The sequence below is a fragment of the Aphelocoma coerulescens genome, chromosome 1A (genome assembly GCF_041296385.1).
Source record: "Aphelocoma coerulescens isolate FSJ_1873_10779 chromosome 1A, UR_Acoe_1.0, whole genome shotgun sequence".
Classification (NCBI taxonomy): Eukaryota; Metazoa; Chordata; class Aves; order Passeriformes; family Corvidae; genus Aphelocoma; species Aphelocoma coerulescens.
Genome location: NC_091014.1, coordinates 57598552 through 57622482, shown reverse-complemented (window position 1 = coordinate 57622482; position 23931 = coordinate 57598552). Strand labels below are relative to the sequence as shown.

Sequence of the window (23931 nt, the reverse complement as noted above, 5' to 3'; positions counted from 1 at the left end):
GGAAGCATTGAAACTAAAGGAAAAGTCTCAGTTTATCTTTGAAACTCCTTGCAAGGACTTTCAGTAAATTCTCTCCCATCAGGAGGGACTTGATTTACGGCACGGTTCAGTGTCATACCTCTAATTCAGAAAGCACCTTAAGTCTATTCTATTAATACTGTTAACTCATTTCTAGCCCAAATTCCATGCTTTTGTGTTCATGAAGAGACACAGGGATGTAAGAAAGCATGTAAACACTTTACAGTATATAGTTTTTGACTATACTGTAAAAATACTCTCTGCAGTGTACAGCCAGCAATTTCTTTTCCATGTACAAACATCTCCTTTCTATCTGTTGCTTTAACAAAATATGCCCAACTATGCAATGTAAGCATGGAAGGAATCTGACTGGAAAGAAAAAGAGGCACTCTCTGGTACACGGTGAAGGTTAGAGCGCTACTGCTCGGACTCCAGTGGAACAACAAAAGCAAACAAAAGCACTGGGTTACCTCTGAACCATGTCTGAAACAGATGACAAAAAGCTGTCCATTCTTTTGGAAAACATCTCTGCTCCTTTCTTAAAGAAGTTAATCTGAAAAATACCAAGAAAAAGGACACTGAAGGTTCTCTTGGCTTCGGCAGACAAGTAACAGATTGTGGGAGTGTGAACAGCACTCCCATTATGACTGGTACTTCTGGCAGGCAATCAAACACAAGGGCAAAACAGCTGCGTTGCCTTTCTTGGCACTTCCCACTTTTGCAACTCTCCACCCTTTCACACACAGATAAGCTGCTAGCTGCTGACAGGTATGCTTCCAATGAACTTGCTGAATGACTCAAATAAGAGAACAGGTAGCTTCTCTCACACTAGCACTGGGCAGAGCTGGGGCTCGTGGTGTTACGAGCTGCTGTGTGCAATGCCATCATATCAAAGGGAATGGGACACAAATCATCCATTAGATTCAGTAGTCCAACCTGGACTACCAACTCCAATATTAAAGTTTTCAAAGTGCTGTAGCAAAGTCAGTCAGGAAAGTGTAGCTGTGCTTACAGAAAACTCCAGGGTAATTGGTTGTATCAACTACAGTTTTACCATGGGTTTTGTTCTACTGAAGGAGCTAAAAAATGCTACTAGGGCCAAAGTGACAGAAGATTAATTCTCTTAGCTGGTATGGCTCAGCAGGCACACAACAGAAGGAAAGTACCTGCTATAGACTTGACCTTGAATTATCTGCTGCAGGGCACACAGTCATCATTAGAGCCTACTGGCAGCTGAGTGAAACATGGACACAGCTAGCATGTGTTTGCAATTAATTAGGGTAAACACATAAAAATCAGTGATCTACTCTGGGAGGAGATGTAAAAGCAAATTCTTGGATGTTAAGCAATTTATTAGCTATTTCATCCACTTCTACTCATGATTTCACTCCCCAACCCTGGGATGTAGGATTCCCAAGATTCAGATTTCTGCAACCATGTTATTAACCACAGGCTCCCTGTGCAGACAAAGGAAAGAAAGAATGCCCTCCTAAAGAATGATTCACCTATTCTATTTCTGAAGCCTACTTCAGGAGGGAAGAGCTCTAAATTCCACTCATGATAGACTGGCACACCTTGCTTAGATGCTGATGCCTGTTTTCAGTCAAATGAACCCCCTATTAGCCACTGCTTTTCCCAAAAATTCCAAATGAACTACTCATTTGTTGGAAATGTGAAACAGGAGACACATGTTTTGAGTAATTGATTAAGAAAATACATATTTGGGCTGAAAGGCAGTTCACAATTTTTAAGCATCAATATAAATTCTGGTTATTCAGTCATTCCCATGACAGCCTGAGACTTCCCTGTATAAAGCACTGAGATAGGCAGTTTTGCCAGATAAAGTACTGGGAAAGAAAGTTCTGTTTGGCTTCCAGGAAAGGAAACCAATGCAGTTCTTTTACTTAGGATAATTACAGCAGAGAACTCTCCTGGTGGGGAAAGTGACTGAATCCTCATTTACTACCTATTTTAAATGAGGCACTTGTGCTGCAAAAGACAGGATGATGTACATGATGAGCCACACTACAATCTCAAACAGGGCACATCAATTTCTCCTCTTTTCATAGCCCAATTCTTATTTTCCAAACACCTTCTTTCATCAAAATCAAAAGCACACAAGATCCTTAAAATGGGTGATAATGAGAATCAAGTGCCATGATAATACTAGTTTATTGATCCTCCTGATATCCTGGAGAGTCAGACTATCAGTCTTACATTTATCCAGACTTGAGAAATACTCTATCAAATTGCTGGTAAAATAAAAATTAGAAAAAGGGTTTTCCAGCCTTATGCTCAATCCTCTCTACTGTTCTGCCCTTCCAGCTCTCCAGAGCATGCTCTGTTCCCCATCGTGCACACTGCTCATCAGTATGCTGAACATTACATGCCAGGAAGGGAACTGCTACATAGGAGAGTTTGTGCAGACTGAGTAAACAGTGGAAGTAACTGCTACTGCACTGATAGCTCAGCTCTGTAAAATCTAACCCTAAGCTGATTTTGCATAGAAGCGTACTGGATTTTCTTTTCATTAGTGTCTTTCCTGAATATCTAAACATTCAGCTATCTGCCACAAACAAAATCTGTTGTTAGAATCTAGGCAAGCTGAATGCAAGTTGTTTCCCCCCCACCCTCATTGTAATTTGTCAGTTCTCAAAATAAATCCAGAGCTACAGTGTTTTACTTTTCCCAGGAACATGTCTAAGTGATACAGACACTTTACTGTCAATACCTGTCCTCGTGTATACCCTAGCATAGGTTCCATCATTGCCACTCTCTTCCTGTACTGCAGAGCATTCAGGGCACAGTAATATTGCAGGGATGAAAGGTGCTGCTTTCTTCTTGCATTTGCCACTTCTTTTGCTACTTCTGCCTTAAGCTGAATAAAAAACGATAAAGAGTTTGACAGAGTGTTACTGTGTATATGGATACATTTACTGATGATCTTCAAGTTATTTTTAAATCACTCTCATTTACAGAACTTCTCCAGGTTAAAATGAAGGATGAGAAACAAAGAAAGCAAATCCAAAACCCAAAGCAAGTACCTCAAGCCCTTCTCTGTCAGCCCTTCAGCATTTGGGGAGCCCCTGTGACTACAAACTACGTAACTAGCACCACCACTACAAATCTGGATCAGATCTCTGTGCAAGAAATTTATTTGCAGCTGAGATGCCAACACAAGTGTGCAAGTGCAGAATTCAGAGGTGAATAATTCACAGCAAGCTATATCACATTGTGTTCCATAAGGCATTTCCTTTCAAGGACCATCCTGTAGAACAGATTCGCTCTCAGGACAGGGCCAGCCATACACTTTTTGACAAAGGGATGTATTTTAGAATAGCAGTCCAGTGGGCAAAGGAGGAGGAATGTAGAGCAATCCCACCAAGACAGTTATGTGCATTGTTAAGTGGGATGACAGTCCATACAGAGCAATTTAACAGGAAGATACATGCAGAGAAATGGAACGCTTTAGGAACAGCAGACACAAGGCTTCATGGCAGTTCACAAAGAATTGTACTCAGTGATACTGCATCACCACCTCAGCTGTACAACAGTAGGCCCATACAAAGCTGTTTATTGTCACTTGGATTGCCTCTATCTGAAAAGCTCCCATGGATCTGAAGGGCTCTAGTTGAGCACAGTATTTGATCACTCACCTAACTTGGTGAAAATAGGTGTAACTGCTGAGTTGATGTTTAAAAGCTTTGTGTCTGCTTGGAAATGAAATCACAAGTATTACTGAGCTACTGTGAATTTAAGCAATGAGCTCTCCAAAGTTCACAATGAACAATGATGCAGACAGAATGGCTGATGAAAACATTTCATTTTCCCTTTCACATTTGTTACCTTTTCATTTTCTTTCCTTTTCGGTAACCTGCTGTACTTTGCCATGGACACGTCATGTTCTGTAGACAAGGAATATTATTTTTTTTTTAGAAATGTGATGTGTGTGTGCACAGATTAAACATGTCTTCTGTGCTCTAACAGCTGCATATGAATAGAAACAAACAAAACAGGGACACATACCATTGCTAGCAAGGCCAAAGAGATCCTTCAATGTGCTTACTTCTGGAAAAGAGAAACCAAATATTCCAAGTAAAACCAGCTGTTAACACTTGGTTCAACTGAGACCATTTATGGCATATTTACTGCCCAAGTCATTCCAGCCCTTTCACAGCAGAGATATATACATTGCACCTATCTTGAAAATGCTAAACCAGATCAGCTGCTAGAGAAATGAATAAGCAGATTAAGGGTGGAGTGAGTTTATTGAGCAAGTTGTCACTACGAAAAAGATGCCTTATCTGCCAGTGTCATTTCTCCAAAGAAGCACAGTTTCAGTATGTTTATTCTGACAAAAGATCATAAAAGACCAGCAGTTCTGAACAACTTCCTGACAGTGCTTAAGTGATACTGAGAAATTTAAGATCCAGAGACACATGAACTAAAGCCTTTTCCCTGTACATGAATCTTCCTCAGTGTGGAACATTTTTTGCTAAGCTGCTCTGTGAAAAGAGATATGTATCTAACACACCTGACTGCTAGCTATAATGCTTGCATTACAAACACTGGCCATGAGTTTCTGATAAAGGTAGAGAGAAGACAGACTAAGCAACTTTAGCTTCGTAAGTTTTGGGCACAAACTACTCTTAGTGTCCCCACCAACATATGCTGCAACTGGCAAAACTCTCTCAAAAGGCTACAAAGAAAGCACAATCACAAGAACAGACATTATGTAACTGTGAAAATACCAAGGGGAAACTGTAGGATGTCATCATGGTCTCTGATTATTTTTAACACCCTACTCATTAATCAGTTTCACTCCCCCTTTTTTTCCCCAGACTGCTTCATTATGACTCAGATGCAGAAAGACAGAAATTTTTTCCACATGTAACTAACTTGTATCTAAAGGTTTCAACAGTATTCAATGTGTAGATGTAACAAGATCAAAAGTAAAAACAGCGATAGAGTTTATCTTCCTTGCTTCCTTGTTTAATCCCTCTATGAAATTCCAATATGGCCAAGTCTCTACTAAAAATCGTGTCTTACAAACTGCATCAGAAAAAAATGGATCCTGTGATGGATAGAATAAAAAAGAAAATGACATCCAGGGAATTTGAAGAAACTTTCATTTTTTGTCATGCAGCAGCTGAAGCTTTGGTTGCAGGCTTCATATGCATTTTTTGTATCTTTTTTTAATGAACAATAGGGAAGAATCCATAAATATGGAAACAGAATTACTATCTCTGAGGTCACATTAAAGAGGTGGGGAAGTGTTCATAGAATCAACATCCTACCATCCAAATCCCACTGTATATTTAACAGTATATGATAAACAATGTATTCATTAACATAGACACCTGGATGTCTTCACAATTTCAAGTCAGATACTATCAGGAACTTAAACCAGTTGTTATTTTGCTGTAGTTGTTTTGTCTCCCATCAAAATGATGTCTACAAGAAGGACACAAGTGGGACTGTAACAAGTGAAATGAGCAGTGGGCTCTAAAAAAAAAAAGGAAAGAAAGAAAGAAATGCTGCTATAAAAACTCACATTTCTATTGCATAAGTAGGTAAGAGTGTCCTTGACCTTGAATATGAGCTTGTTTCTTTTGAAATTACATCAAATGTTTGCATTACTGCCTTGCTGTTTAAGTAATGAATTTCCAAATTTGTGAAATCGGGTAACTTCAAACTACCCTTGCATGGCAAGGACTTAAAGAGGACTGCTTCCTTAAAAAGGAGGGAATATACTATTCTCTGAAGTTAGAACAAAATTCTTGGTTGTGCCTGTCAAACAGCCCCAAACTTCTGAAGTGGGATAAATACTGTTTGCAAGCCCAATTCACTGCTAAATTTCCCTTCTGGCAATTATAACATCAATGACTTTGCTGAAATTACACTGGTGTAAAAGCAGGGTGACCCAACAAAGAACAAAGCTGTATTTTTAAACTTGCACCATATGGTGCATAAAATGTTATGTGGTGAACTTGGTTTTGTCTGAGTAAAAGCATGCACCTGTCAATGAAATTCTGTAGCAGAAAAAAAAACTAAAAAACTTTTCTGTGAATCACCAAAGAACAAATTAATACATGGCATTATGTCTCAGTTTATGGTGTAATAAGCAAGAAGAACACATGAGGAAAACAGAAACTTAGAATAAAATTTACCTGTGAGATCCTTTTCTCGAAATTGTATTATTGGGAGAACCATTGTATCTGCAAGTTGTTTTGCCAGTTCAGAATGAAGAATATTGAGCTGAAACAGAGAAATGTTCTAAGACACAATGTAAATAAAAACACCAGAACACACCAGCCATTTGTGCCCAGCGGATATAATGTACTTCAATGCTTAAAATACACTTCTCAAGGTATCTGAGACAGATGGGGATGTCTCCCTAAATGCTTCATTCCTGCCTGGTATTTCCCAAGGATCCAAGAACGCTTCAGTTCCCACGTAACGGATTAGGGCAATTCACTTGACCATTAATTCTAATGCTTAACCCAACAGGATTTAAACTGTAATTATCCTTTATTAACCTGTTTTTGTTACGTCTCTATGCCATGGAGTTACAGTCCCACCACCATGACTACAACGTCTTTCCACAAACAAGGGTTACCCACAATCACAACAGGGGACAACCACAATGAAGGGTCCCATTCAAATATTTTACCTTCCTAGCAGTTTCCCTATTCCTGTTTTTGTAAGTGTTCCTAAACTTCAGCACACAGCTGTTTTAAAGCACCCATGTGCCACTATTTAGGATGAAGGCAGGCAAGGCTCTCATGTCAACAGTGGCATGCTAAGAAGATGAGATGGGTACAGGTAGGACAGCTATCGATCACACTGCAGGAGCACCAGGAGGGTGCCACACCTTGATGGGACATTCTGCCTGTTTGCTCACAGTGTCCTGGAGACCTCTAGGCAGCCTCATGCAGGTAAGGATGAAGCCAGGATTTCCCACTAGGCAATACAATTCAATTGTGATAGAATAGACAACTAAAACAGGTACAAGGGGTAGCTAACACAGAAAAGGAGGCCGAGGAATGGAGCAGGTTCTTGTGCTGACCCCAAATGGCACTGTTCTCTTGTACTTGGGAAGGAGAAAGTTCTTGTTTCAATTTATTTGGAGTTCACATAGGCAACTACAAGACTTGTGAAAACAAGTGCTCCTTTCAGGTATCCTGAGAACACACATGCAGTAAGAAAAGCCTAAAAAAAACAAAGCAAAACCTTTGGGATTCCTCTCACTACATCGTTAGAGTTATCCATGGGCTCTAAAATTTTTAACTTACTTTTTGTCCCATAACCCTCTCTCCTCTTCCAAACAGCAGACCTCACTACAGCCTTTTGCCTTCTTAATCAAAGTTGGAAGCAGGCTAACAAGAACAAGACTTTTCTGATGACAGCGCTGCTCACAGCAGACAGAGTGATGTGACAAATGAAACCTAAACAAGAAGGACCTAGATACCAAGGCTATACTGAAATGTTATATGGGCAGGTCTAACAAAAGCATTTAAAAAGGCTCCCAGTACTTAGCAGAAACCTCCAGGGAGTAGGGGTATTAACTGCATGCGGCTTCACTGTCTTCACCACACGGTACTGCAGCCTTCCTCAGACATCTCTGGATTCTGCACAACCTCACAGCAACTAAACTGCAGCTTTACCAATTCACAGCTGCCCTGCATCCATACCTGGCAAGTTTTGGCTCAAACAGCAGTGTTTAAAGCTTAGAAATGTAAGCGTCATTTTAATATGGAATTAAATAAAAGATTGCCCCAGCCTAGATGACACATCCTGTTTTAGTGTCTTTTTAAGTTCCCTTAGGAAGTTCAGCTTTGCTCTGAGGATAGCATACAGGATGAAGCCAAAGAAACAGCTCTAACCATGATGGAAGGGTGTTATCCAACTTCTTTATCCAAAATGAAATGGCTCTAAAACCCAGGCACAATCTAGCCTTCAGTGGGAAGGCTCTGAATCAAAAGGACAGACGCAAAGAACAACCACTAATATTCTGTATTGTAAAAAGAGAATATTAGCAATTCAAATTACCTCATCCACAACTTTTGAAAAATAATGAAGGGTGGATATCACTTCTTCATCTCCTTTACCTAGGGCAAAATGCTGGAAATAGAAACACATGTTTGGTCCATAAATCAATAAAGATGAATATAAAATACAACACATTTTACTACAAAAAGAAAGAATATGTCTACAAAATGAAACCAATGATAAAAATAAATGTAAACCCAGAAACTCATTAATATACTTTTTTTACTCTGCTCTTCTTGTGTTAAATGAATGGATTTTGGACAACACTTAATTCTCATTATACTCATTTTAAAGTCATAGAACTGGAACAAACTGACTTTATCTTCATAAATTTATTAACTCAGATTTTGTACCTTTTTGGGTTTTTTTTTACTTGTCCGGTTGTTTCTGGGTTTTTTTAAGATTCTCAGAAATGACCCAACTCCCTTAAACATCCTGGGGAAATTCACAACTGCCTTCGCATGAAACCAAGTGAAGCAAATGCCCTGAGCACTTCCAGAAAACACAGGATTTACAGACTTCTTCACAAATGCTGAGGCAGGAAAGAAACCAGTCACGTGCTGAACATACCTGCTTTTCATAGGCAAGGAGCTGCTTCGAAAGCTGTTGTGTGGCAAGACACATTTCATTCTACAAACAAAAATGCCATGTTAATAGAAATAATGAAAGGTCCCTAGTGCTGCTGTTACCACTACTTTGTTACCAGTGTCTTGACTGAATCTGAAACTACCCACAAAAACATTCAGTTGTGTGCAAGCAGCTAATCCCAACATACCTGCACAGATGTCCTGCTTTCAGCTAGGATAGAGTTAATTTCTTCTCAGCAGCTGTTACAGTGCTGTGTTTTGGATTCAGAGTAAGAATGGTGCTGCTAACACACTGATGTTTTAGATTTTTGTGAAGCTGTGTTTATTCTAAGGAAAGGGCTTTTTTTTCCTTGTCTTGCTCGGCCAGTGAGAGGGCATGCAAAAGAAACTGGGAGGGAACACAGCTGAGACAGATGACCCAAAAGGACCAAAGGGATATTCCACACCATGGAGCAGCATGCCCAGTAAATAAATTGGGACAAGTAATGCCAAAGGGAGGCCAATCTGGGTTTGGGAAGAGGGGTTCTGGCATTGGACAGTTGGTGGTGAGCAACTGCAGGGTGCATCACTTGGGGGTTTTCCCCCTTTTACTATCATTAATCAGTATTACTGTATTTTACTTTATTTTCAATTATTAAACTGCTTTTATCTCAACATACAAGTTTTACTTTGATTCTTTTCCCCGTTCCACTGGGGTGAGGGGGATGGAAATGGGGTTGAGCAAGCCCCAGAAATAGGGCTGGCAGAATTTCCAGCTGGGCTTAAACCATAAAAATAGAGAAGCAGTAGTAAGAGGTACATACTTCAGATCTACAGTTTAACTCCTTTGAATAGAGCTAAGATTTGAGGTTTAGTTTTAGCCTTGGGTTTCCCCCCACCATGAGAAAATAACAAAACTAGAAGAACCTCAAACACGTAGGCTGCCACCAGCATAAAAATGTTTCATTCTGGGTTATCATCTGTCCCCAAAATCTACATCAATAAAGTGAACCAGCAGATGTGCCTCCATAATGCATTCACACTCAGGGAATGTACCAGTGTAACTACAGCACTTTAAGTGGCTACAGGAGCACAAATCTCTCTTCTCCTGGCTGCACCAGCCAGTGAAAGTGCACACACACTTAAGACATGCTTATGCCAGGCAAGATTTGTAGGGAAGGTGTATAAATTTGCTTGACAGCTGGAAAAACCAGACCAGCATTTGGATATGCCAATCTTTAATCAATGTATTCCTAATACTAGCATATCAACACCTCTGTCCTTGGTTTGTTAACAAGGACCGAAAACTAAAATAAAGGAAAAAAGGGAAGGGGGTAACTGACATCTGTCTTAACCCCTATCAGATCCTTCTCATCCTCAGTAATGCAGAAAACTAGTAACTTTAAATTTAATTTTAAACCTTAACATAAACTATTCTTGTCTCCAAATATATAAGGCCACAGAGAGTTTGTAAAACTAGGAGCAAATATCTGAACTACTTTGATAGAACTCTTTATACCAGGGCTGATACAGAACACCATTAAAACTGGGACAGAGCTTGTATGCTCTCTTATTGTCCCTGTCATCCTGAGCAAGCAGAGCACAGCACAGCAAACTATCTGGGCCAGAGACTCTGAAACACCCTTTGCTTTGGCCTGCTGCCACCTGTGACATCCTGCATTACAGCCTGGTGCTTCCGCACTGCCTTGGCATGCCAGGAACGGGGGTTCATATGGGCAGCAGGGTCCCAACGCTGTCAGTGTTAAAGTGTGCCCAAGTGCTCAGGGGAGGAAAAAAAAAAGCCAAAAGAAACCAGCCACAGCCTAGGTACCAGCAGCTGTACAGGTGAACAGCAGGTACCAGTGAACACATGACAGGGAAAGCTGAACGAGATAATTTTGATCATCTTAAAATGCCATGGTGGTAACACTCACAGGCAGGAGGAGATGGCACAGCAGAGGCCTTCCGAGGTACAAACAAGAGTTCAGAGCTGAGATAACGTGGGCCCACGCTTGGATCATGCACACCCCATGACTATTCTCACTTCACAGTGAAGGATTAGCCTTGTTTCTTGTCTCAGCCCAATTAGTAACAAGCACTACACTTTCATACAACAACATCAATGATTCCTGTAAGATTTGCAGGTTGGTTGTGCAGAGTACGTAGTTTTTAAAATGAAAAAGCTTTACACAAACACTTGGTATTTAAGGATTTCCCAAGCCAGAGGATGGAAAAGGATGCTCTGCCTTATTATAAAAAACAAACCCTGTTAAGGGCTCAGGCATGGATAGGAATGAGCCTTAATTATCTGCCCCCAAGCAGTAAGAACACCAGAGAGACTTTGCCACCTTCAAAGTGGGAGCTAGCAAGCAATGAGTTTATGACAGGGAGGACAGGACTCCCTGCAAGTATACAGAAGACATTAAAAGGTTTCTCTGTATGCATGTGGCTGGAAATTAAGATTACAAAAAGAAGCACAGGTTCTCAGACCTGGCATCTTTTTCATAAGCACAACCTCAAAGATAGTCTTCTTGCAGCTCTTACCCAGCTCTGAGTCCTCACACAGCAACTGTGATGCCACCTGTAAGCTGTACAGCTGGATCAGGGTGCAAGAAATCCTTTGAAATAAACAAGTATCAGAAACATGCCTCTTTTCCCCGTTTGTTTCAATTTACTTATTCCTGCAAAGTCTGCAGTTTCATGATCTGCTCTGAATCTGGAAAATACATGCTTCTGGCTTACATTTGCTAACACTAAAAGAAGCTTCAGAATAATAGGCTGAAAAACAAACAAAACCCCAAAACAAAATGCACAAAACCTGCCCAAAGACATAAGTGTTAACCATTCCCCAAAGCTTCTATGTGGGGCAGTTTGAAGATGGGCAATGTAAAGAGGTGTGTGGAATAAGCATCTTCCAATGATCACCACTCCCCAGGAGTAGTCTCCAGTATGTGACAGGATAATGGGGGAATACATAAACCCCAAGGATCTCAAAGGGGTGTAAATTAATAACATCTTACCAAGTATTCAATCAGGTGACAACAGTTAATTACAGACCCCAAGCAGACATTCATAGCATGCTACTCCAGATACAGAACAAATTGAAAGATGTGCCTGACACAAAATTTACTTTGGGATTTTAGGCTGATTTGGGGACAACAGTTCCATGCATTACTCACAACCCACTGCTGCCAGCTAGTCACATTTTTCATTTATTGGCTCAGTTCTTTGTGTCAGAACACCACAAAGAAACTTGTTACTCAATCCCTACCCATGTGGAAGAGTTAATCCTGGGTCCTTCATCCTCCCTCCCAACACCTGCCAGACGTAGTTCTCATTAGAGGTACAAAATCATTCATTGTATCATTTGGGGGGAAAAAAGCCAAACAAAAATCAAAACAAAACAGACACACACCCAAAAGCTGTAAACAAAAATTAAGCTAGCAAGTTGAAACACAGTCCATTGCATAAGGAACAGGAAGCAGGCAAAGTGCTCTGCTGACCTAGTGGTAATACTGCATTGCTAAGCACACTAATCTGGGAAAGTTTGGTTTAATCCTCCTCTCATTTCTTCCTAATCAGCCCTTTCCCCTCCCCCTGTCCTGCTGCCATTCAGTTCCAAGACTTAGAAGTTATTTGCATTGCTTCAGTTGACAGATCCACTAAATCCAGGCAAATTATTTTAAAAGGTTTTAATCTATTTCCAAGGCATTTTCCCATGGATACAGCAGTACTGATTTCCTTTGTCCTGAAGTGACTGCAATTCAATACACCACAGCAAAAGAAAAACTACAATACAAGCCTGATTCCACATCTCTTCCACATTACCTTGACATTTTAGGATTCATCATGCATTTATGGAGTGGGAGAGCTATCAATGAGATGATATAACAAGCAAAAACTCAATAAAATCCTGAACAGAAATTGAAGCCTTCTAAATGAAGGCAAACTTAACCAGTAGTGGGCCTTGCAAATACATTCATTTGCACTAGATGGTTCTACTAAACAGGGAAAACATCTCGGCAGCATTAATGTAAAAAAAGTGTACCAGAAGGAAAAAAAGACCACATGTAAATAAGTATAATGAAATCATTCGTGATTACAGATGTGCTGACTTTTTTTCCCTTTTCTTTAACCTTGACTGGCATGGTAGCCCTAGGAATAGACTTCCATAAGTCCAGTTCAAATGGATAAGGTAATGGAAGTGCTGTCTTGAATCTAGCATTAATCTACCAGAAATGAAAAACAACTAGCTTAAAAAATATTGTTTAATTTTCAAGTTATTGAAATATCTCACCCTGCCTTCAAAAAAGTCAGCAGAAAAAAAAAAAAAAGCCCAACTTATTTTCTGAGCTAGTGCCCAGAGCAAAGGCATGTGGTTGATTCCACCTTCTTCATTATCACTTTTATTTACTAAGCTGTTCATATCCTCAGAACAGACTGACTTTTCTATAACCTCTTTGTAATAAAATATCCATGTCATTAACTATTTCCCAGTGAGGCAGTCCATCCATTTTTAGGATCTCTGTATTTTTCCAAAATAAACTCTGAGGATTAATCTGCTGAAATCCAAAGATATTTCTGTAGACAGTTGTCTAACAGACTACAGATTTGAGGGCATGTAAAGGATTAAGCTGAGCTATAAATTAACTTCTAAAGACACAGAACTATTCCAGCATGTCCAATTCCAATCCCAATATAATGAAGCTTTCTGCAAAGCAACTTTCCTACGTCAGCTATAGTTGGAATTTTTAAAACTACAAGTAACTAGCACACAAAACTGCCAAAGGCTGCTTCATATAAACAAGCAAGACTCTGGTAAAGGTATTTATTCGTGCACTCTGTACGTGCAGAATGACACATAATAAATTTTAGCTTACATCTGGGAAAACTTAATGCCTCATAAAAGAGGAAAAAGACCCAGACACATGGTTGAAGTGGAAGACCCAGAAGGCAGTAGCACCCTGTCCACCCCTTCAGAATTAGGCAACACATTTACCTTCAAAATCAGGCACAGCACAGAAAGAACTGGGTCTTGATGCAACAGTTCTATGCAGCTCCATTTACATATGCTTATCTTCCTACAAAACAGAATTATCCAGCAATCTAGTAAATGGCACAGTCCTACAGGCTTAGGTCTGCATATTAAATAGCTTGGAAACATGAATCCTGGGTTGCAGAAAGCTAAGCCTCACCAGGGTGCTCAGGCTGCACAGCACTTTACAAGATCAGGCTAACATATGGCTTGCCCTGGTGCTGATTCACAGCACGGCATTCCATCCTTACAAATGGGAACAGTTCCAAAAAGGATCCTCCAGTAGCTCCAAGGAATAGAAGAAGCCAGTCAAAGCTGCTGAAAAACACCAAAAGCAGCTACAATAGGATGGCTAGCTCAGTGTAGAAAGAATCTCTTCTGTCAAAACAATTACTATCAGCAGGGTATCCATACATTTATGCTGCCTTAGATCTCCAGATCCTCCTTAGCATAATGCTAACTTGCTTCCAGGCACAGTGACAACTCTGACTTATAGGCAGCATTAAACCCAACTCCCATGCCTCTGTAAATACATTAGTTCTCATGTGGTAATTTTCTGCTTATCTCTGTCAGCAACATATGGTGAATGTGCCTCAGGAAGGTAAGAGGTATATGATGCAAACTTACACCGACTATGGAACAATAATACACACAGTATTTCACAGAAGTCAGTGCTGACAACTGCAATTTATTGCAAATGTCCTATCTAACACTCTATTGAAGCTTCTCTATGTAGAACTAAAAGTTTATAAAATGCTAACTTAAATTTTGTTCCTTCAAAACGTTTTAGGAAAAAAAAAAGTCTTGTCATTTGAAAAGGTAATACAATATTTCCCTCAGACGTGAAAAGAAAACAATTAAAAGAAAAGCTGCATCAGTGCTTACTTGTTAATTAAACAAGAATTCTCAACACTTGGAGTTAGCTATGCAACATAATAAATATGAAAGTCCATGCATACCCTAGAGAGCCTGACACCCAACAACCAAGTTACAGCCTACTGAAGTTAATACACAGGAAAATCAAGCAAGCAGCACTGCTGAAAAATGCAGACATGAGGCATCATTAATTTGCAGAGAGACGTAACACCTATAAAGCACTACCTAAAACAGCTTGACAGATTCAAGCTGTCCTGACACCCATATAATGTGGTACCTATAAACCAAGACTATTCAATAATTATCAGAAGTTTCTCTAAGAGTCTGGACAAAAAGGCAGTGAGCCACTGAAGTTACTGCTGCTTTGCCTGGAATCACAAGACAACTTCTCACAGAGACACAGATGCTGAACAGGATTATGCTTCACAATTCCCATGCTGTTCCCTCTCTAGATATATTGATAAAGACAACATGTGTTTCTCTTTACTCCTCTTCTGCCATCACTGCCCTAGTATCTAGACAGGTTTGTCAGGATGCATGAGATGAAATCTCTTTACAATGACAAAATACTGCATTTTACTTTCCTCTCACTCGCTCAACTGTTTATCCCTTCTACTAGTCACTAGAGACACAACAGTCTCCTGAGTTTCCTAAAGGCATTTTGTTTCAAGTGAAGGTTCCCAGCTCAGCCATTTCTAGAGCATGATGGACAACCAGAAATTATAGTAAAGCTCTGAAAATCATTTACTACGACAGTGGTCAGGAAGGTAAACTGGGCACACTTTGCTCATACACCACTGCAAGAGCCTCAGCATTGTAACTTAAGCAAATTAAATTTGCTAACAGTCCTTGCTTGCTGCTGCATTATAACATTGCTCAGGTCATAAAACATCCAGACTCTTCTCATCCCCAGACAAACACAACACTCACAGAAATCAGCACTAATGCCAGATGAAACATCAGGGCTTGCTTGCGAGAAGGAAGGACTACAGGAATAAACGCTGGACAGAAGATTTCCTGTATAAGACCACTACTGTGGTAACTACTTCAGGGCACCACAGCACAGCTGGGAGAACTACAACAGGAAATATACTATGTACTCACATGGGTGTGATTTATCTGATGACTATAAAAATGCTTCACTATGCTTTACTGTATTTAATCATATGGGTTTGCCAGATCAACCAAACCTCACTCCTCAAGTGCTACTTTTGGGTCCTGTGACTTGTCCTTAATCAGAGCATCTGGGCAACCTCACTCCCCAAGTGCCACTTTTGGGTCCTGTTACTTCTCCTTAATCAGGGCATCACACACTGCATCTGCCCTGTAGCATTGTAGCCTCTTTTTTACTAAAGAGCTCCATGTGCAGAAGAGTCACCACCTGATCCCATGTGGTGTGGGTGCCCAGGGAGGTGAGAGCACTGTCCTCATCCTGCAGGACAACCAGAGGCTCCTAAAGCACTGAGGGCCTTGCAGCCAAGGCAACCTGCTACCCATGCACCACCCAGCTGCAGCCCAGACAGCAGAGCCACTGCTGCACAGGATGCTGCACATCCCTCCTTACACTCTTTTTAAAGTCCTACTTGAATGCATGTAAGTCTGAAAAGATGTTTTAAAAAATTCCTATTTTCTTAAATGTTTTTTAAAAAATATGGGCAAGTATTTCTTTTTCACAGTCCTTTCAAATGGGCTGATCCAAGTGCTTAAAGCAGCTTGAGCTGTCACTTTACAAATTTACTGTGGCTCTGCACACAGAGCAGTGCTATGAGACAGCTATATGCATATATCCACATGGTTAATTAACAGCATGCAGTTGGTACTAATTGCTACTCCCCTGCGACTTTGCACTGAATCCACTCAGAACCATTAACTACTGTTATTTGATCACAGGCTACGGTGGTTTGAATTATATAAACATTTGAGTTTTCATCACAAGAAATACCAAACTTCTAGTAAACTAGTCAAAAAAATCTTGAAAACATGGTTAAGATATCTAGGAAATTTGAAAGTTCAGAACAAACTACAGAAGAAACCAAAATTAACATTTTTTAAACTGTCCTAAGTGTTTTGAGGGGGCATAAACCCTGAATTTTCAATACTGGAGACTGGTAGAACCCACTGCTGCTTTGTCTGTTTGCCACGACTGTGATCCCACTCATTTTATGGCCATTGCTTTAAAGTAGGTCAGTACCTGAAATTCTATTTTACAGATATGGAAATCAGAGCAGGGGATGACAATGACTTTGCAAAGAGAAAATTTGACTTTGCAGAGACAAAATTTAAGTCAGAAAAATAAAAAGGCAAATTCAGAAAGTGGCTTCTCAATACTCTCAGCTTTTACAGGGTTGGTAACACCTCCTAATATGCTGCTATTGAGGCCCAGATAACACATCAACAAAAGTGCTTTTTCTCTCAAGTTGTGATTAGGCAGCCAAGAAATATCACACACATTTTTCTTCACTGTCCATTTACGTTTAGTAGGCAATTCAGCATTACCCTTCTATTCCTACATCTCGAAATTGCATCAAACTCCAAAGACCTGTATCAAAGAATATATCCAATATTCACAAGTGACTGAATATTTCCATCAATCTAAAGCAGCGTTTAGGAAAGAAGTGGCCAAAAAGTGCTGGGAAAATGAAGTAGACTCAGTAGTACTGCAAAATATTGATGGGTAAATGTACTGAGACGATGGGAAGAAAAAGGAAATGTCGTAATTGTGGTGAAACAGAAACGGAGAACGCTAAAAACCAAGATGAAAAGGAAGAGGCAAACAAAAGCAGATAAAGCTTTTTTTTTCTTGAATCACAGACCAGAGCAGCCACTTCCTAAAATGCCATCAGCAGTGGAAAGGGACATGCAGCCTACAAGCTGGACACTTGAAAATCAGATCTCCTGATTCCCTTCTTCATCCATTTCAATCCTACCCAGTCTTTGCTGTCAGACTCCTACCATCCAACGTGCCCACACTCTTTGTTACTCTCAAAGCACAGTGACTCTACCAAAATGGCCATCCCTGACTTTCAGTGCTGATTTCCTGTTGCCTCTCGAGCCCCCAGCCACGCCCTGCATCATTTCCTATGCACCTAAGCTGTGCTGCAAACCTCTGGTTGCTCTGCATTTGCACAACATCCAGGACATGAAGACTTGGAAGCTCTCCAAAGCTGGATCTTCCAGGTGTAGGCAGCCAAATCCTAGGCAAATGGTTCTTCCACGTCAAACTATCAGTCACCCAAAGAGCAATCCCACCAAATGGACATATACTTGCAGTAGACTTATAGTTGAGCTGATTTCTAGTAATGTAAGGATCAGGCATTCTTCAGGGAAATTCAAAATACTCCTGCTCTCCTCATCTCTCTGTGTACTCCGATTTACTGCTTTAAGAATAGAAAAGTTGTTGTTTCTAGTGAACTCAGGAATTAAACCTACAGAAATACTTGCAAAACTTCCATGAGACACCGTGTTTGTCTTTAAAGACCCAGATAATGGCATTTTGAAACACCTAATTTTATGCACATGGGAATCAGCTTCACTGAAAATCACTCAGATTTACAGTAACATTTTCCAAAGCACTGGATATAATTTCTTTTACAGGTTTTACTTTCAAAGGGATTTAGTCATCTAGGTCATGTAAATACTCCAGAAAATGTCATTTTTTCTGCTCCTACTCGTGTTTTTTTCACGACTACTGTAGGCACTTGACTTTAGTAAGACCCAAAGTGCACATCTGCTCTGTAATCAGTGGAAATGGGCAGTTCCTTCCACGAGCTGAGTCACAGCATCTAAGTTAGGTGCCTAAAGTCAGTGTGCAGACCTGGGAACTGTATCCACATTCAGGCAAGAGATCTTGTCAAGGCTGGCCTCCCAATGTACCATAAGGTAAGGACAGAGCACAGTTTTACTTTAATTGTTTGGAGACAAAGTAAGTAACTTTTTTTTTTTTTTTATGAATACAACTTTTCTGAGCATCAAGGCAGAAAGAGGTTGAGCTATGAGATGAAAAACACCCACAACTCCTCTTAAACCACAGAAGGTACAGGTACTTAGCAACCTAAATATAAACAACAGCACCATAACAGCAATTTATCTTCTCTTCCACATTGAACAAAAGAAATACAAATGAACAATTACCTGGGCACCATAGACTCGTTGCATTGCCTGAAGCAACTGGTTTGTGTATTCTGTAAGGGTTCCTGCATCTTCTTCAAAGACACTGAGCAAAGAACGAGTCTTCAATAAAACAAGAAAAAGCAAATGGTTTTAGTCCCGAGTGGAAATATTAAAAAGAACCATAAACAGCTACAAAGAGACGGTAGTAAAAAGTAAAAATCAAACAGAAACAATACACCCTTGACTTGCACAATTCTGTTTATTCAGAATCTCTAAACATGTGGAAATTAGTTCTTTTATTACAGATAGGTAAACTGAGGCACAAGGAGGTGAACTAATAAAAAGCTATGGCTACATCCCGACTCCAGGCTCTTGCCCCTACTAACACACAGTCCTTCCAACATAATTAGGAATGTAAAACATCCTGAATATCTTCCTGCTGACGACAGTAATTCAAACCATCTTAAGGACTGGGGGTCAAACACCACTGCTTGCTCACTTTACTTCTCCAGTGTCAGACTGCACTGAAAGCACCCCTTTCTAGTGAGATAATTTACACTTTGTTATTCACTCTCCACTGTCTTGAGCAACTCTTAAGGGGCCACGGCCAAAGCGAGCTGATGTCATTGGACCAAACAACTGAGTGTTCATCTCCAACAGGCACACAAGGATACACCCACCCGGAGATACCCTGTACTTTCCTCACTCTGCTAACTCATGCTTGTCAGCAAGCAGGAAGATGAGAGAAGAACTTGTGTTATCTTAAAGACATGAATTCCCTTAGTTTGTTTTGGTGGAATTGTCAGGAATAAAGAATTATGTTGCTGACACAGCTCCCAAGATGGGAAAGATATTTCAGAATAATGCTGGGCTCCAGAATTTGCTAGATCTTTACAATAATTAAAGAGGAAAGATTGTCCCTTTAACAAAGTCATGATCCATCCTTAGTCTTAACTTTGATAAATCCAATCTACTTGATGCTAACTGGAAATGTCTCTCCATCTGTAAGCTGACTTATATGACATTAATGAGCTTCATCTGCTTACATGAGGGGCATGCATAAACTCCAGTACTTTCATAGGCATGTCAGTCCTGTAAAACAGCAAGTGCTTTATCTATACCCCCATTACAGGAATCTCCAATGTACCTGAAGTATCCAGGTTCGAATTTGGGAAATTTATTTTTAAAGTTTTAAGATACTCCACTATTTTAACAGAAGGCACATGCATTTTTTCCAAGGCATTTATTCTCTGCAAAACTCTCTGCCCAGACTTTCTTTGTCCTGAAAAACACAACATCAGCATCCTTCAAGAATCCTGGCCTATGATTAACTATCATTTCATCTCTGCTGAGAAGTATCTAAGCCAGAAACGAGTGCTGCTCAATGGTTAAAATACCTGGCCTGGAAGTCCATCTTTGGGTTCTCTTCGGTACCTTCTTACTCTGAGTAACTTTAAAAGCTCTCAACAGTTCCCTCTGCTAATGTGCTAGGCTGCTACAACACTTCCTACCTGCGAGAGTTTGGGAAGCCAGTTTGAGATCCTAGCATGTAAGGGAATACTAGAAAGTATTGTTTTCAAATAAAGAGAACATGAAAACCAGAGAATGGAGAATAGTCCAAGCCAATGAAATGGGTATCAGGAACCCAAATGTTTAAAGGACCTTTGTACAGAACTTCCCTGTGAGGATGATTTTGAGAGTTTTCCACATTAAGATACTACTTCACTAATCGAAAACATGTTGATTTTCAAAAATATCTGATTTCAAATGTTTTGTCTTCAATGATGTATTATAACAAGCAAAATAACATCAACAAACTATCTTGTACCTATACAGTGTTCAGCTGCCTTGTTTTGAGTTACAATGGCACATGAAAAGTACAGAGTACAAAGATGGTTAAAACATAAATCTGGGGAAAGCAAAAATTATAAAACTTGACACAATGTTTATCACGCCAAATCTCAAGCCAAAACTAAAGGGTTATAAAGAAATTGCCTGAAACAGGCTACAAATCACACAATTCCGCATGCTGGAAAAGGTTCCAAAATACAGGAATGTCAGCTACATTCGTAAATCTTACTGAATTTTTGCAGGTTCAGATTTTTCATTTGTCTAAATATGGCTTGAGGTAGAATAGCTCCAGCAACCAATTTCTGAAAGTCTTGGCCTCTGTTATTAGCACATTGTTCAAAAATAATAAAAACAATAAGTGATTCAGACAGTTTGGAAGTTATTCTTGGAAACTTTTACATTTAAGAATACCATTTGAAATCACTGCAACAAAATACCAGCATGTGTGTATTTTCTTTGTTGCTGTTTTGACAAATTCTGGAATAGCAGCTAAGGCTGCTGAAATAAACCAGTAAACCAAATACTAAGCTAACATTTAGGAGGCCCCATTATTCACAACATTATCTCGGCTTCTGGAAAGATAGGAAAAAATTTTCTAGTTTCATGTAAGTATTTCTTTTGATTTTAGCATGGCCGCTGACATAAATTTTTCTCCATTTTGTAGCCAAACACCTCAAAATTAAGACACTTCTTATGGCCTCTTTCAGCCAGTGTCTGGAGACAAATCAAGACAAAAGTACTGTATTGATGGGGAAAGATAAATCAAGTTTTAGAAATTTGACGAAGAAATAACTTTGGCCTAATTCTCCTCGGTCTTGCATGTAAATCACATACTTCACACAGTTTATAAAAAGTGAGGTTATATCCCCATTTCACCATCTCTTTGCACTCCTGTGACTGCACAGAGCAGAAGAGAATCAGGTTCCTTCATACAGAAGCAAATGATCCTGTAAGAGGCTATGCTGCTCATTTCTCTGGAACAGAGACTAACTTTTTGCCTTGATTTTGTGAATGTAAAGCTCTCCCCAGCGAAAAAAGTAATAAAAATATAAAGGACTGAAAAAACCCACTCCTGCTTTCTTGTATCAAAAGAATATATTTTAGCAACACTGTGCCATTATAAAAATTAAACAATGTCCCTCCCTCCGAAAGTTGTAGAGTTTGAAGGAAAAGCAATGACCAAACCAAGGCAAAACATCCTGCCAATACTCAGGTTAATGCACAGCCTGGTATTCCAGTAATTGCAAAGGAGATGTTAACAGCCTGCATTTCAGGACACAGGAAAGACAACGACCTCCAAATTCAGTTCAGTGCATTGTTCAGCTGCTTTCAGTCAGTGTTACATTTTTAATCGTTGAAGGAAGTGTTGACTGAAGAGGTAAATTAGTTCACTTCTGCGTCTCAAGTTCTTCAGCTTTAGGATGCAGTGGGGAGGCTAACACTAAAAATGTTATTAACTACCCATAATAAATCTAGCACACTCTGGTAAACTGGAACACAGAAAAGCTCAGGCTGGTAAGGAACCCTGCGGGTCACCTTGTCCAAACTTCTGCTCCAAGCAGGGCTGACTTTGATGTAACATCAGGTTACTCAACACTTTTTCCAATCCAGTGTTTAAAATTCCCAAGGATGATTACAAATATGCCACATCAAACACATGATGGAAATCTTTCTTACTAGAATGGGATTTCATGAAATTACAAAAAAAGAGGATAAGATGAGGCAATTAAGATAAGGCCCAAGGCTTATTAAGTCCTGACAGGTGCACTTCCAATCTTTCCTTCAAAATGTCTCATGACAGACTCTGTAACACCTTGCAGCAATCTGCTCCACAGCTTACCTATTCATTCCTCCTCCTGATCCATCAGCAGACGAGTCAGGCTTACAACACAGGGCTACCTGGGAGCCGGATCCATGCTGATCAACCCTGCCCTCACGTCTTTCCCTGCTTCACCAATTACTTCTGTATCTCTCTTTCTGCCCCACGCTTTGTCCCCAAGCGCACCTTCCCCATCCCTCAGTGAACTTTCCACTCTTTCCCCTTCCCTCTCCTTCTCTCTTCCACCCAATCAGCCCCTGAACACATCAGGACATGGCATGTTCCTCGCTGTGGGGCCTCCACAGTCCCAGGGGTCCCCTCTGCAGCTGCGGCACATCCCGGCTCCGGGCAGCGGGGCACAGGGCGCTGCACTGGGGCCAAAGGAGGAACGTCCCCCGGTGTTTGCACTCGGGAAGGGAAGGGCGGCGACCGCCTCTCCTCGTTCCTCAGACCCCTTCAGAAGGAGGTTATCTTCGGTGGGATGCGCCTCATTCATCCTCACGGGAGCTCCTGCACCTGAACTGCGGCCCTTGAGGAGGAGCAGGCACGCTGGCGGTGACACTCCTCCAGCCCATTGTGTCGCCGCGGCCAGGTGACACCACGCACAGGTGTCCCTTTCCCTTCGGGGGAAGCCAGCGCACTGAGCCCTGCCCACCTGTCCTTCCCCGACACACCTCGGCTGCTCAGGGCAACCCTTACAGCCACCGAGCGCACACCCAAGGGGGACGCTGCGAGAAAAACGCCGCAAAAGTTTCTCTCAGGGCGGGGAGGAGAAAGGGTGCAGTACCCCCCGCGCTGGAGGACAGCCGTCCTCCCGGGAGACTCCCAGGAGCAGACTCTGCCTGCTTTTCTCCCGACGAATGCCCTGCGGGACCCCAAATCTCCCCGGGGTGCCGTGTGCTCGCCTCAGCGCACCCCGCTCCCCGACGGCCCCGACAGCCGAGCTCACCCTGACCCACTTCCCCGCCCGCCGTGCTGCCTCGCTCTGTCCCGCTGCACCGCCCCCGACACCCCTCTCGCCGTCACGGGACGCTGCTCCCCGGCCCTCGCCAGCTGTCAGCCCGTACCGGCCCGGCCAGACCCACGGGCTGCCGGCCGGCACCGAGCGCTCAGGTGCGTCACACCGACCGACCGACCGACCGACCGACGGACGGGGTCCGGGCTGTCCCGGCAGCGGCCACTACCTGCGGGCTGTCCTGCAGAGCCTCTTCCAGGAGGAGCTTGTCGACGGCGGGCATGTTGGCGCTGCGGCGCGGCGGAGCCCTGGCAAGAGCGGGGTGCGCGGCGCTGGCACGCCCCGGCGGCGGGGCTCGGCAGCGGCCCTCCCTCTCTCCGTCCCCGCGGGGGCGGCCGCGGCAGTCTGCAGGCACCGGGCACGGCTGGACGGCTCCGCTGGCGGGGCCGCTCACTCCGCCCAGTTCCCGTCCTCTGGAGGAAGCGAGTCACGGGGAGGGCCGGTGGGGGCAGGCTTCCTGCCGCCATTAGCTCGGCGGGCAGCGGGACGGAGGGCCCAGATGGAGGGCGGCCCGTGCTCTGCTCCCCGTGTTTTGCTCCCCGCGCGGGTGGCAGGGTGGAGCGGCCTCCCGCAGCCCCGGCCCCGGGAG

At 41.8% G+C, this 23931-nt stretch overlaps 1 protein-coding gene across 1 annotated transcript in view; it reads right to left on the bottom strand.

Annotated features, from left to right (window-relative positions):
* Positions 1-23729, bottom strand: part of APPL2 (adaptor protein, phosphotyrosine interacting with PH domain and leucine zipper 2) — a 33944-nt gene extending 10215 nt beyond the window's left edge. The window contains exons 1-9 of the mRNA XM_069002963.1: positions 23512-23729; positions 18679-18777; positions 8641-8700; positions 8071-8142; positions 6189-6276; positions 4045-4086; positions 3865-3923; positions 2750-2896; positions 489-571 (exon numbers count right to left, since the gene is read on the bottom strand). Coding sequence (XP_068859064.1) covers positions 489-571; positions 2750-2896; positions 3865-3923; positions 4045-4086; positions 6189-6276; positions 8071-8142; positions 8641-8700; positions 18679-18777; positions 23512-23565 — 704 coding nt within the window. The 5' untranslated portion in view covers positions 23566-23729. The remainder of the gene's footprint in view (positions 1-488; positions 572-2749; positions 2897-3864; positions 3924-4044; positions 4087-6188; positions 6277-8070; positions 8143-8640; positions 8701-18678; positions 18778-23511) is intronic.
* Positions 23730-23931: the final 202 nt, after the last annotated feature.